Source organism: Rhinatrema bivittatum, chromosome 12 (genome assembly GCF_901001135.1).
Source record: "Rhinatrema bivittatum chromosome 12, aRhiBiv1.1, whole genome shotgun sequence".
NCBI lineage: Eukaryota > Metazoa > Chordata > Amphibia > Gymnophiona > Rhinatrematidae > Rhinatrema > Rhinatrema bivittatum.
Window position 1 is genome coordinate 51,902,901 of NC_042626.1, and position 13,285 is coordinate 51,916,185.

The window sequence follows — 13,285 nt, forward strand, 5'->3', positions numbered from 1 at the left end:
CTCGCGCGTTCTCTTTCTCCCTTCTCTGGCTCTGACTGAAGTGCCCTGCCACCTCGCGCGTTCTCTTTCTCCCTTCTCTGGCTCTGACTGAAGTGCCCTGCCACCTCGCGCGTTCTGTTTCTCCCTTCTCTGGCTCTGGCTGACGTGTCCTGCCACCTCGTGCGTTCTCTTTCTCCCTTCTCTGGCTCTGACTGAAGTGCCCTGCCACCTCGCGCGTTCTCTTTCTCCCTTCTCTGGCTCTGGCTGACGTGCCCTGCCACCTCGCGCATTCTGTTTCTCCCTTCTGTGGCCCAAAATGACACCGCCGGCGTGCGCCTCCCTTCTGTTCAACCCACGCTACGCTAAAGAGGAAGGCCAGAAAAAAAACCGACACCCGCTGCAAGGACCGGGAGCCGTGCGAGGAAGTAAGTGTCTGCCCTGCTTCAGTCCTCCCCGTGCGGGGAGGACTGAAGCAGGGCAGACACTTACTTCCTCGCACGGCTGAAGCGGGGGGTGGTGGTAGAGTCACTCCTGCGCGAGCGCCACATTCAAACTGCTGTTGCAGGTCTGGGGCCGCGTTCTGGAGAACAGAATACGAGGGAGTTGAGGAGGGCTGAGGAAGAGGGAAGGAGTTGTGGATTAGGTCAGAGGGGAAAGAAAGAGAAGATGAGAGTGGATGGAAGGACAAGCAAAGAAGATATGAGTGAGTAAGTGGGAAGGGTCAGAAGTTGTGCTGAAGAGAAAAAGAGGGCATGGAGGAGGGCTGAGGGAGAGGGAAGGGGCTGTGGATAAGGTGACAGGGGAAGGAAAGGGAAGATGAGAGGGGATGGAAGGTAAAGGGAAGAAAATAGGAGTGAGTAAGTGGGAAGGGTAAGTAGTTGTGGAGAAAAGAGCAGCTCTGACCGATGTACTGGTCTTACCAATGGAATCTTGCCCGTTTGAACGGGCCTAGCGGCTTGTTGTAGTATATATAGTAGGCATTGTATATGGAACGGGAGGATGCTTGGATAGGCATTCTCTCTTCCTTCCCTCCTACATAGTAGATGATAGTAGGTGAGAACCATTTGGCCCACCCATTTGGCCTCCGCTTACACTGCTCTAGCTCTGGTCATCCCTCTTCCTTGTCTTTACAGCCAACTTCTGTGCCTAAAATATATCTGCCAGCTCTCAGGAGATTGCTCCTTCTACTTTCTGTCCTTAGCTGGGGACTTTATGGAGAACCTTTGTTTGTTGCCTGCAAACCTGTCTTGCTGGAGTGATGAAAGGTCCCCACTGCCACCCTCTTTCGGAACGGATCCCTGAACTATGCAAAGTGCCATTCTGTTGGTACCCATTAGGATGCCTTCTACCTTCTTGGACTGTACAGGAACAGAACCGGCTTTAAATAATGTTATGCATATCCTTGTCTGTTTCTGTGCAAGGCAGGATTTGCACATTTTCACTGATCAATCTATAGCTGCTTGCCCAGACTCAGACTTGACAGAGCTGTTATTTCTGTTTTGGTGACTCTTTCTCTATATGCTTTGTTGCTACAAGATGAGAAAATTGTGTTGGAGTAGCTTGGTGCCTTCCTTGAGGTTTGTCTTTCTCCCTCTGCTTAACAAACTCCAGGTTGGATGGTTTTTTATAACTTTTCTAGCAGATGGACTATGTGAAAGCTTTTAGAAGGGGGAAGGGGAATATTATTACTGTTCTTACCCATTACAGTTGGATTATGAGAAGTGCAAGAAGACTGGAATTGTCACAGGGTTGTGCAGGGATTTGAATGCGTGCTTCAGGAATGGACCTGTGTTCCTGACTTGTGGTTCTGTGGTCTAGCCACTGGATCACACCTCCTCTTTTACAAAGGCATCTCAGCTTTAAAAAGAGAAGGGATGCGTATGGATGCAGTATTCTTCCCTAGTCACAGAGAACAGGAGATCTTGCTTGGTCCGTACCTGATTCGTGGTTTCTGAGAAGATCACTGCAACATGCAGGTCTAATTCTTCGTAGGGAAGGTCCTGTGGTGCTCTCTGGAAATAGAGCTGGGTTTGCTGTTTGAGCCCAGCTCTCGGTGGATAAGGGGGTTCAGCAGTACATAAGCCCCCACCATCACCAGGAGCACCGCGGCTGGCAGTCTCAGCACTGAGGCAAAAGATTGACTGGGAGAGGAGCTGACTGCACCCTGTCCTCCTTAGAAATAAATTGGTTCTCTCGGAACAGGGTGTCCTTGAACGTTAATAAAACAGAGATCATCCTAATGGCCGGAACGGGAATGAAAGATTTTCCCTCAGTTTTGAGGGTCAGACCACCCTTATTTCTACTCATATACGGAACTGAGGAATAATTGCTGATTCCTCCCTCACGTTCCATCAGCATATTAACTCTTTAATCAAATCCCCCTACTTCAAAATGCGAATGCTTTGATCTGTGAAGCCATTCTTTTCTCCTTTTGATTTTCGGACTGTTGTCCAAGCCTTAATTCTGTCATCATTCGATTACTGTCTTTCTCTCTTACTAGGTTTACCCTCACTCTCTCACTCAAATCTTGGCAATTAGTTCAAACCTCAGTAGCCTGCCTTGTGACTGACACCTTGGTACAGGACCATATCTCCCCTTACATTGGCTTCCTGATGCAAGGCGTGTTCCGTTTAAGGTTCTGTGCTTGGTCTTCAAAGCTCTCGGTAACCAGGCGCCACACGTCCCAGAATTTCCTGGAGATTCCTTCTCCCAAGTTGGTAAGGCTTTCTCCATCACGTGACAGAATGTTTACTGTAGTGCCCCCACCCTATGGATCAAAGTACCTGACAAAATCAGGTTGGAGAATGATCAGGTGCAATTTAGAAAACTGCTAAAAATGCACCTGTTCTCCCTTGCGTATAACTTAATAGTCAGTCAGCAGCCTCAATGTGATATGGTTTTGCTGACTCTAATTAGTTGTTGACTGCTTTGTGTTATTGTTCTGTCTGTTTTGCTCATTGATGCTTTGTGTACTGATGTAATGCACTGAAAATTGTAGATCAGCAGAATACAAATTTATTAAATCCAATCAATCAATCAATCAATCAATCCCCAACCCCTGGCAGGGCTGAGATAACCTTGTTGGTGCGTTTGGTGATCCAGTGAAGCATTCCAGCTGCCTCTGGTACCGTTTAGCCCCACTGAAATGCTTTGGAAGAAGGAGAAAATAGGAGGTCCACCGGAAGAGAGAGGTTTGAGGTGGCCCTGGCACTGACGTGACCTTTTGCTGCCTTTTCAGGAACCCCGGAGTTTATGGCCCCGGAGATGTACGAGGAAAAGTACGATGAGGCCGTAGATGTGTACGCCTTCGGGATGTGTATGCTGGAGATGGCCACGTCGGAGTACCCCTACTCGGAGTGTCAGAATGCAGCCCAGATCTACCGCAAGGTTACTTCAGTAAGTTGTGAGTTGGAGAGAGGCTAAAGTATATCAGGGTGAGGAAACGCCACGTCCTCCCTGCCCTGTTCACTTTACTCTTTTAGTCCCAGTCTTCCCTTCCTTGTACCATAAAAGCATGTGAAATGTTTCTGTTCCTTTCTCCTTCCCTCTCATGCTCTTCCCCTCATTCAAGGACTTCATTTCTCACTTTAGCTTTGATAGGGGGTCATGGGTGTTAGACGCAGGCTATTGTTGCTGCCATGACATTGGCCCGGGTTTCCGAACTTTGTGCAGACCTGGTGCATTATCCAGAAACACAGATGCGGCTGCTGATAAGCTGGACAGTTGGCTGAGATGCAGAAATGCTGCAGAAAGCCAAGTCTTTGCAGATAAGCATTGTGTCAGCTGGGTTTATAATGTTTGCTTTTGTGTTGGTTACTGAATTTTTACTATTAGTGTTACATTTTTTAATACACTATCAGGCCGATACAGTACTGTAAGGGGTAACAGTGCCTCGAAAACGCACGGCCAGCCCCCCCAAAAACGAATAGCGCTCATGACATGCAAATGCATGTTGATGAGCCTATTAGTCAGTCACCCGGGATACTGAAAGTAAAATGTACGGCCAATCCGCACATTTCACTCTCAGAAATGAATGCCTGCCCAAGGACAGGCGTTAAGTTTGAAACAACCAGGAAAAGTGTACAGAAAAGCAGAAAAATAAAAAATAAAATAAAATACAAAAATAATAATAATTTAAAAAAAATCTAACCTGCCAACAGTAACTCGTTGTTGACAGCAGGTTTGAAAACAGACACCAGTAAAATTGAGCGTCGGTTGTCGGACCCGCTGACAGCCGCCTCTACCGCTAATAAGGAGGTGCTAGGGACGCGCTATTGTCCCTAGCGCCTCCTTATTAGTGTGACACCTAATTTGTATACAGAATCGCGCGCCCAGGAGAGGTGCCTGGGCACGCGTCGGGAGAGTAGGTGCTCAACATGGAGCGCCGGCTCTCCCGCACTTTTTAGTGAATCGGCCGGTATGTGAAATTGAATACTGCATTTTTTGGCACCGATATTCTGTTGGACTGTTTCAGGCCCCATGTGTAAAGGCAATAGATATTGGCTTTGCTGGCATTTGTCATTCTGTATTATAGTATGGTGAGCATGAGAGAGAGAGAGAGAGCGACAGACAGAGTGCTCACCACTCTTCCACTAGAGAAAGAGCCCTTTCCTTCGCAGGCCCCGCCCTCTGGAACACCATGCCTCTAGAGAAAGAGCCCTTTCCTTCGCAGGCCCCGCCCTCTGGAACACCATGCCACTAGAGAAAGAGCCCTTTCCATCGCAGGCCCCTCCCTCTGGAACACCATGCCACTAGAGAAAGAGCCCTTTCCTTCGCAGGCCCCACCCTCTGGAACACCATGCCACTAGAGAAAGAGCCCTTTCCTTCGCAGGCCCCGCCCTCTGGAACACCATGCCACTTGAGCTCCGATTAAAACCATGCATTCGGAAATTTAAAAAAGGGGTTAAGACAAGGCTCTTTAAATTGGCTTACCCTGACCCCGATCCTACTTAGGCGCTCTTTAACTGGCCGACCCTCACCCGGAGCCTTCTTAGTTCCCCTGACCACCCTCTCCCCTGAGTAAGAGTCCAGTTATTTCTGAACTTACAGCTCCCTCCGTTTCCTTTCCTAGCTCTCTGATTTGCCTCCTACTCCTCTGCTTCCCTGTATATACCTCCTCTCCCCTTTCTCTTAGACCCCTATCGTTATCTGCCCCCCTGTATATACCCCCTCTTCCCCTGCTCTTAGACCCCTACCGTTATCCGTTAGCAACATTAGCTAGACTATATATAGTTCCTTCGAACGTATAATTTGTAATGTTATATATAATGCTTTCCGAGTTGTATAATTTAGATATAATGTATAAGGTCACATTAAGTGCCTTTTGAGTGTATAGCTTCTATATAGGGTATAATGTTACATACAGTACCTTTTTGAATGTATAATTTGAAATATAAGATCTATTGTTCATCTTTAAATTTTGTTTCTCCCATCTCGGTACCTTTCTGTCCTTCTGGTACTGTTCCTTTTTTTCTCTCTGTCCTGTTTTTCTCCCTCTCTTCGCTCACCCCCTTCTATCTTCCTAGCTGCTCCCCTTCCCCCCACCCTGGGTTTTTTTTTTTTGTGCTTTCCCCCTGCGGTTATATTGTAAGCCGGCATGATGTACCCACGAATGTCGGTATAAAAAAAAGTTTATAAATAAAAGGAAATAACAAACAGAAGGGCCGAGAAAAGCACCCATGCCAGCCCGTAGATTTTAGACTATATTTGATAGAATTTTCCATCCGATTGCCGAAGACGCTGAAGATTCAGCAGCGGTATCTCCCAGTGAAGGCTCTCCCGTGAAAGGCTGGGGTGTAAGTTGCCCAGAAACTGTGGCGGAAGGGAAGAGGGACCCTTTTGGCTGGGAAAGTTTTTCAGATTGGAGTGGGAAACTTTCCCCGTCTCTCTCTCTCTCGCCTTGATACTTCTGACCAGTCACAAAAAGAAGCTTGCCGGGCCCCCAGGTTTTTATGCATTATCAGCAGAGAGCACCAAAGGAGCTGACCCTCTCCTCCCCGATCTCCCCCGCCTCCCGAGGGAGGACGAGTTCTCAGAACGATGGTGCATGCGATCACAGGCGCATGGCAGTGGGAAGAGCTGTGCTCCAGCAGCCTCAGACGCACCCTGTCACCAGTGCCGCCACCCGGGCCATGACGCACGTGCTCCTGTCACCAGACGGAGTGGCACTGATTGGGAGGGGGAGGCTCTGTGAGAGAGAGAGCCTTGTATGGGTGTTTAATTAATCTAAAAGCATTTCATACCCGTTCCCTCCAAAGTTCAGGGACAATGGTCTAAATAAACAAACAGGGAGGTACCGGATCAAGAATCCTTTACAAGGAAACTTGAAAATAAGGAATTGGATAATTGCAAAACATATAAACCTAACAGCAGTATATACATTGAGTCGTCAATTGCAAAAAATGCACATGGCCCCTTCATCCCCAAGTGGTGAAAGGAAGTTTCCCTACTGGTTGAACACCAGTAATCGATTTATGTGCAACTCCTTGGAAGCACAGACTTCCTCGTTACTGCTCAGGGAGGCCATGGATCAATGCCTCCTTTCATGATTGAAAGGCAGCATGCGCCAAACATTTCTTTTGTGCAATTTTTTATAAAGCTGTTCAAATTTGTGCGCTAAAGCCAGTAAAATGCAAATAATATTGGGATTTCTTGTGCGCACAGGGTTCACGAGTTGTGTGCGCACACACATGAGCCCAGCACAGAGGGAACAGTGCCTCAGACCCATCCCTCATTAATTGGTACAAGGAACCAATGTATGAATTCCCGCCAATAACCGGTACTAGCAAAAACAATTTCTATAATCAGAGCAGATTTAGGGATGGTTACTGGCCACACCAGATGTGATTCACATGGCTAAAGAAAAAGACAAAAGCTCCACCATACTCTCTACCAGTGACTCCAGTTCTAATAACCCAGTACTCCATGCAAACCTGAAATCACCATCGTTGGCAGCTTGGATAGTGAAAGCTCAATGATAAATTCTTTACCGTATCCAGAAGAAGATGAAAGAATCCCTGCCAGCAGCAAGAAAGCCCAAGCAGAAGGAAATCTTACAGTCTTAAGTGGAAGAGATTTTCACTCTGGTGTGGGTCCATATAGAGACATCCTTTCACATCTTTGATCTCAACACTTCTAAATTACCCCTTGCGTCTGTGAACAAGTTTGGCCAGAGTACAATTAAGCGAAATTGTTGCTCTTCACCAGCAGATAGATGGCCATTCACTATCACAACAACCGATAATATTCAGATTCTTGACAGGAATGAACCAAACCACCAATGAGACCACCACCGCCACAGTGGGATCTAAATTTAGTTTTGACGCGATTACCAAAAGGCTCCATTCGAACCAATGCTATCCGCAGAATTGAAATGGAGCCAGATGGCAGTGAGCCTTTTTGATAGCGATCACATCAGCCCGTAGAGTAAGTGAGCTGCAAGCATTGGTAAGATATTCACCTTTTACTCAGATATTTCCAGATAGGGTACAGAGTTTCTTCCTCGAGTAATTTCTCAGTTCCAACCTATCATCTTACCAACGTTTTAATCAAAAGCGTGCTCATCAGAGGAAAACCAAAGACTTCACACTCTAGACTGTAGGAAGGGTATTGTTGTTTTATATGGAAAAAAAATAAAAACCATAAGAAAAACATCACAAATATTAATTTCATATGATATGAATAGCAAGGATTGGCAATAACAGAACAAACCATTGCATTAATTTATTTTATTGGCACACATTTATGCTATGTGCCTTCCCCACTTGTGGTTCAGGGCAGATCCCAGAATTATTCATAATAATTGCAAACCATTAAAACAAAATACAGAAAAATATTAAAACGTATAAACAAGGCCCACTAAAATCAATAAAACATCATATAATAAAGTCAGGTGTGGGCATCATCAACATAAAAGGCTTTGACTCTTTTCCTAAAAACCTTGTTCTTCCCTCACTTCTACTGGAAGGGCATTCCTCAGTGTTGGCCCAATATAAGAGAAAGCTTTAGCATGCATTTCACGTAGCCTGTACTCGTGCAAGGGAGGCACGGCAAGCAACGGAGTACCTGTTGAAGACCATGTGAGAGTGGGCATGTATGGATGTTAACATATTGCGCAATGTGCAGGGATTATGCCCGAACGATAATTCATGGATGGTAGACAGTATCTTAAACTCTTGAGTGCCATTTTACAGGCAGCCATTGAAGTCGGAGCAGAGCAGGACAACTGTGTTAGAGAGACCCACTAACAAAGTATTGTAATAATCTAGCTGGCCAAAAAACACTGCAAGTAAAACAGATCTAAATAACTCCCGAGACAAGTTCTTTCAAGATTGCATCAATTTCAACCTATGAAAAGCTGTCCTACAATATGTGTTGTAAGTGTACCTTCAGAGTTAGTTGAGAGTCTAACATGACCCCCAGATCCTTAATTTCAAATACAATTGGTAATGAAATATCATCAGACACAATATTACAGGTGAATGTTTCCCGACCCACAAAATAGTTGTCTTCGAGATATTCAGTGCTAATGCATTTTGCTTCAGCCAACCATTGATTCATTTCCTACTATTGCAAAACTGCATCTCTGGGATGTCGTCAGCTGAAATGGGGATAAAAAAAATTGCATGTCATCTGCATATATGAGGTAAAATAAGTTCAATGTGTGAAAAATCTTGCAAATAGGATGAAGCAAATGTTGACCAGAACTGTAGAAAGAGCAGATCCTTACGGCACCCCACACTGTATCTGCTTCAATTGAGACCATGCATCATCTACATACAAGTGTTGTGTTCTGTTGCTTAAAAATGACCTGAACCAGGCTGAAACCTTCTCTCCTAAACCCATGTGATGCATGCGAGCAATCGATGTCTCATCATGATTATCACAAGATACTGCAGCCTATTACTCAACAGCATCAAAGCCATTGTCACAAAATATAACGGCTCATCGGATAAGAGCGAAAGCCGTATCAGTCGCGCAAATGATGCCTGCTACCTCACAAGAAATATGTAGAACTGCAACGAGGGCAACAACCCATTCATTTACAAAGCATTATTGCTTAGATGACGAAGCAAACACAGAGTAGAATTCTGGACTTTTAATGCTCCATACTTAAAACCATAAAAGCTTCAACTTCTCTGAATTTAGCATAGCTGCCTGCAACGGACACAGTTTTATACAGATAGATAGGTAGATAAAATATTAAGCAATTGAGGCCCTTCAGGTAGGGGGTTCCCCTCTCGTGTGACTGAAAGTTTTTGATTGTCCACGGGGAAGCAAAATTGCTTACCTGCAATAGGTGTTCTCCATGGACAGCACACACAATCCCACCCGCCTCCCAGAAGTTGAAGCACAGTTACTGAGTGAATTGTTGCGAGCGTCAGCAGCAGTGTAGGAACCATTGCGCGTGCTCTGAAAGGGTCTAAGGTCTTTCGGAGCTAAGGGAGAGCATTTTTACAACCTGTGTTGGCACCGTCCGGATGGCATCCCCCACTTGTGTGACTGATTGCTGTCTACAGAGAACACATATTACAGGCAAGCAATTGTGCATTACTTTCCTACACAGTAACAAATCGGCACGCCCGCAAAGACCTGCCAGCCCTCCTCTGGAACCTGCTATCCCTTGCTGATGCTACAGTGGCCTGGGCATCTGAAAACCGATGGAGAAAGGCCGGCAATGATGTCATCATGTTTGTTTTATTCCGATAGTGTGAGTTTTTATTGGGAACCAGCATGAGCTGAAGATCTGTTTCTTGTATTATATTTTGGAAGATAAATGGAAGAAAATGCCATTGGGGTGAATGAATTGTACAGACAGGGCTTCTTTAGAAGGCAAGGAAAAAGGAATTATTTGGCTTTACAGAAAGATATCTTCAAAGGGAAAAAGAAGGCGATGAAACAGACCTTTGATGCTTTCATCTGTGGCCTTGTTGATGCAGAAACCACAAATTCAGAAAAATACAGCCAATATCTTCTATTCAGTGGATCTTTCTGAACTGCCTTCTGTGTATGCGCTGCTACAAAGAGACCCAGCTCAACCTGGCCTGGGGTCCCCCTCACCAATTGCATGCAGGGAGATGTAGTTTCTACTTTTCTTAGGGCAATCAGAACTACACTTCCTTACATGCAGTGGGCCAAAACCAGAGCTGGATCAGCCTGTTCAGGATGACCAGCGGTGAGGGGGCAACCCTAGACCCAATCTATGCAGGGAGACTTTAGCCTGGTACTGGTGTCATATGAGTGAAGGAGGTATGCAAGTTTAAAAACCAGGGCTGGCCCGAAAGTCTCCCTATAGAGACCAGGTTGCTTGGTTCTTTCTGATTATTTAGAGGGACCGGCACCATGAGCACTTACTGAGTTTCACCCATAAATTCCAAGAAAATTAATTTCTTCAAGTTACATCAAGAGATTTTGAGTTTGGTTGTTTTAATAATTGATTTCCTGGGGCCTACCCGGGGCTCAGTGGCAAACATTGCCATGCAAAGGACCTGATTCAATTTCTGAGCCGGCCTGGGCTGGGGATGCAGCAGAGACAGCATTCACAGCCCCCGATGGAAGAGGGGAGTCAAAGTCATTGGGCAATAGTGACACCTAGTGGTCAAACTTAGGGACCATGATTGGAGGGTACTGGAGGGAGCTCTAGTACGTGGTCCCTGTCTAAGCATTGTCATGGCAATGACTGAGATCAGTGAATTCGAAGGGAGGATATTAAAAAGAGGGAAACGTTCCCAGGTAGGTGCAAATGAAGTAGGGGTTGTCCCCTTACCCAGTCCAACCCGAACAGGCAGATTCAGCCTGGATTTGCCCCAGTGCATGCACGGAGATGTACCTCTTACTATTCTTAGAACTCCATCTCCATGCATGCAACGGGGCAAAACCAGGACTGGTGGCAACCCTAGAATAAATGCTCACGGCACCAGAATCCAACAGAAGCTGGTTCCAATTGAGCTGAAAGCCCAAAGGAGCAGGAGGATACTGTAAGGAGGTTGGTTGGGTTGAAAACAAAAACCAAAAAACCTAAACAAACACAGTCTGTGTGTTGAGGTGATAAAGGACAACAATGAATAGGTATTTCCTTGAAATATCTTGGCATGTATATTGACCATGTAAGCAACTAATAGAAATATACAGTAAATATATTTGTATGTTTTGAATTCTTGGCACTTGTAAAGTTTTGGCTGGCAACCTGGCAGGTGAGCCAGTCCTGGATTTTTAGTTCCTTTTGCAAAGCATTTTGGGAGTTTCTCAATGGGGTGGAAAGCCTTTAACATAGTAACGTAGTAAGTAATGGCAGAAAAAGACCCATTGACTCAACCTGTGTGCAGGGAGGTTCTTTTAGGCTTTATTCTCTTGCAGCGAGATTTGGATTTAATTACTCAACTTTCCAAATCTAAGCTCAAGGTGATTTACAAATTCAGGTATAGTTGGTAGGTTCCTTCCACAGAGGGCTTACAGTCTAAGGGCCTGATTTACTAAGGCTCTCTCTGGGGAAAAATGCTTAGGCCCTAAGTTTGAACCTGAGGTAATAGAGGGTGAAGTGACTTGACCAAGGTCACAAGAAGCATCCGAGGGAGAGGAGGATTTGAATCCTAGCTTCCCTGGTTCTCAGCCTGCTGCTCTGACCACTAAGCTACTGCTCTCCTTCTTCTGGGCTCTCTCAGAAAGCAGTGCTAGGAGGGGTGGGCTCCTTGGAAAACTCAGGAGGTCATTGCAGCATCTGGAGAGGGAGGAAAGGGGGATCCGCGGAGTCCTGGGGAGACGCCGAGCTCCAAAGCGGGAGAACTACAGTCATCATATATTCTTTGAAGAGTACCTAGTGCTGCACTCTCACGGGACAGCGTTTCAACATAGCTGTTTCTGGATTTGGCCATGCTGGAGCGTTGCTTATAGTGATCTCATCTCCCGAGTTCAAAGCATCCCTCATGTACGTATAGGACATTGAGTTTTTCAGTTCCAGGTACCACAGAATTGCTAAGAAACATGAATAAACTGATTTAAGTGTTCAGAAGATGTCAAACAGGACCTGACAGAGCTGACGGTGGCCAGCTACTCGTATTGTCAGGACAGAAAATATTCGGCATGCATGCAATGGCCTGGACTTAGTTTTGACCTTGCAGTGGAGTTTTGAAAAATCCAAAGTAGTTCCAGCCTCGGGTGAACTGTAATTCCTTATTAATGGAGTGGAACCTCTGGAATAAATTCTTACATCTAATCAGACTAATTTGCCCAAGGACTGTTTGGTGCTCAGTGTTTTAATGACCAAGGTTAGTCAAACCCAATTTCCTACTGGTTTGTGCTGGATCTGGGTGCAACCTTTAGAGACCACCTGTAATAGGAGGAGACTATTAACCTTCTACATCCTGAAATGAGCCCCCCCTCCCTTATATAGAAACATAGAAATGACGGCAGAAGAAGACCAACGGCCCATCCAGTCTGCCCAGCAAGCTTTCACACTTTTGTTTTTCCTCAAACTTATCTGTTACTCTTGGCCCTTAGTAACCTTTTGATTCTGTTTCCCTTCCCCCCTCCATTAATGTAGAGAGCAGTGTTGGAATTGCATCTAAGTGAAATATCTAGCTTAATTAGTTAGGGATAGTAACCGCCGCTATAAGCAAGTTACACCCATGCTTGTTTACCCCGACTATGTAATTCAGTCCTTGTTGGTTATTGTCTGTATATAGATCCACTTTTCTTCATTCCCCCCTGCCATTGAAGCAGAGAGCTATGCTGGATATGCATTGAAAGTGAAGTATCAGACTTTCTCCCTTGCCATTGAAGCAGAGAATAATATATATTGAAAGTGAAGTATCAGACTTTCTCCCCTGCCATAGAAGCAGAGAGCTGTGCTGGATATGCATGAAGGATCAATCTTTCTCCCTTGCCGATGAAGCAGAGAGCTATGCTGGATATGCATTGAAAGTGAAGTACCAGGCTTATTTGGTTTGGAGTAGTACCCGCTGTAACAAGCAAGCTACTCCCTGCTTTTTTTGTGAATGGAAATCCTTATATATTTTTTTTCCCCCACATTACCTCTTGCCGTTGAAGCTTAGAACAATGTTGGAGTCCCATTAACTGTGTATGTTTATTGAATAAGGGTATTATCTTCGGTAGTAGCCATCATTCCCGTGAGCCACCCACTCTTCATACACAACCGCTAGACTTTATGGATCCACAGTGTTTATCCCACGCCCCTTTGAAGTCCTTCACAGTTCTCTCCCCTACCCACAGTTCTCTCTCCTACCCACTTACAGGCCATAGGATGCTTTTCACTTTGGGTGAACTGGCATCCTTTGCATTAGTTATTTTT

The 13,285-nt window shown here is 45.5% G+C and overlaps 1 protein-coding gene across 1 annotated transcript in view; it reads left to right on the forward strand.

Moving 5' to 3' along the window:
* WNK4 (WNK lysine deficient protein kinase 4) overlaps nucleotides 1–13,285 on the forward strand; it is a 185,154-nt gene that overhangs the window by 107,856 nt on the left and 64,013 nt on the right. Inside the window, exon 5 of the mRNA XM_029572443.1 lies at nucleotides 3,218–3,375. Coding sequence (XP_029428303.1) covers nucleotides 3,218–3,375 — 158 coding nt within the window. The remainder of the gene's footprint in view (nucleotides 1–3,217; nucleotides 3,376–13,285) is intronic.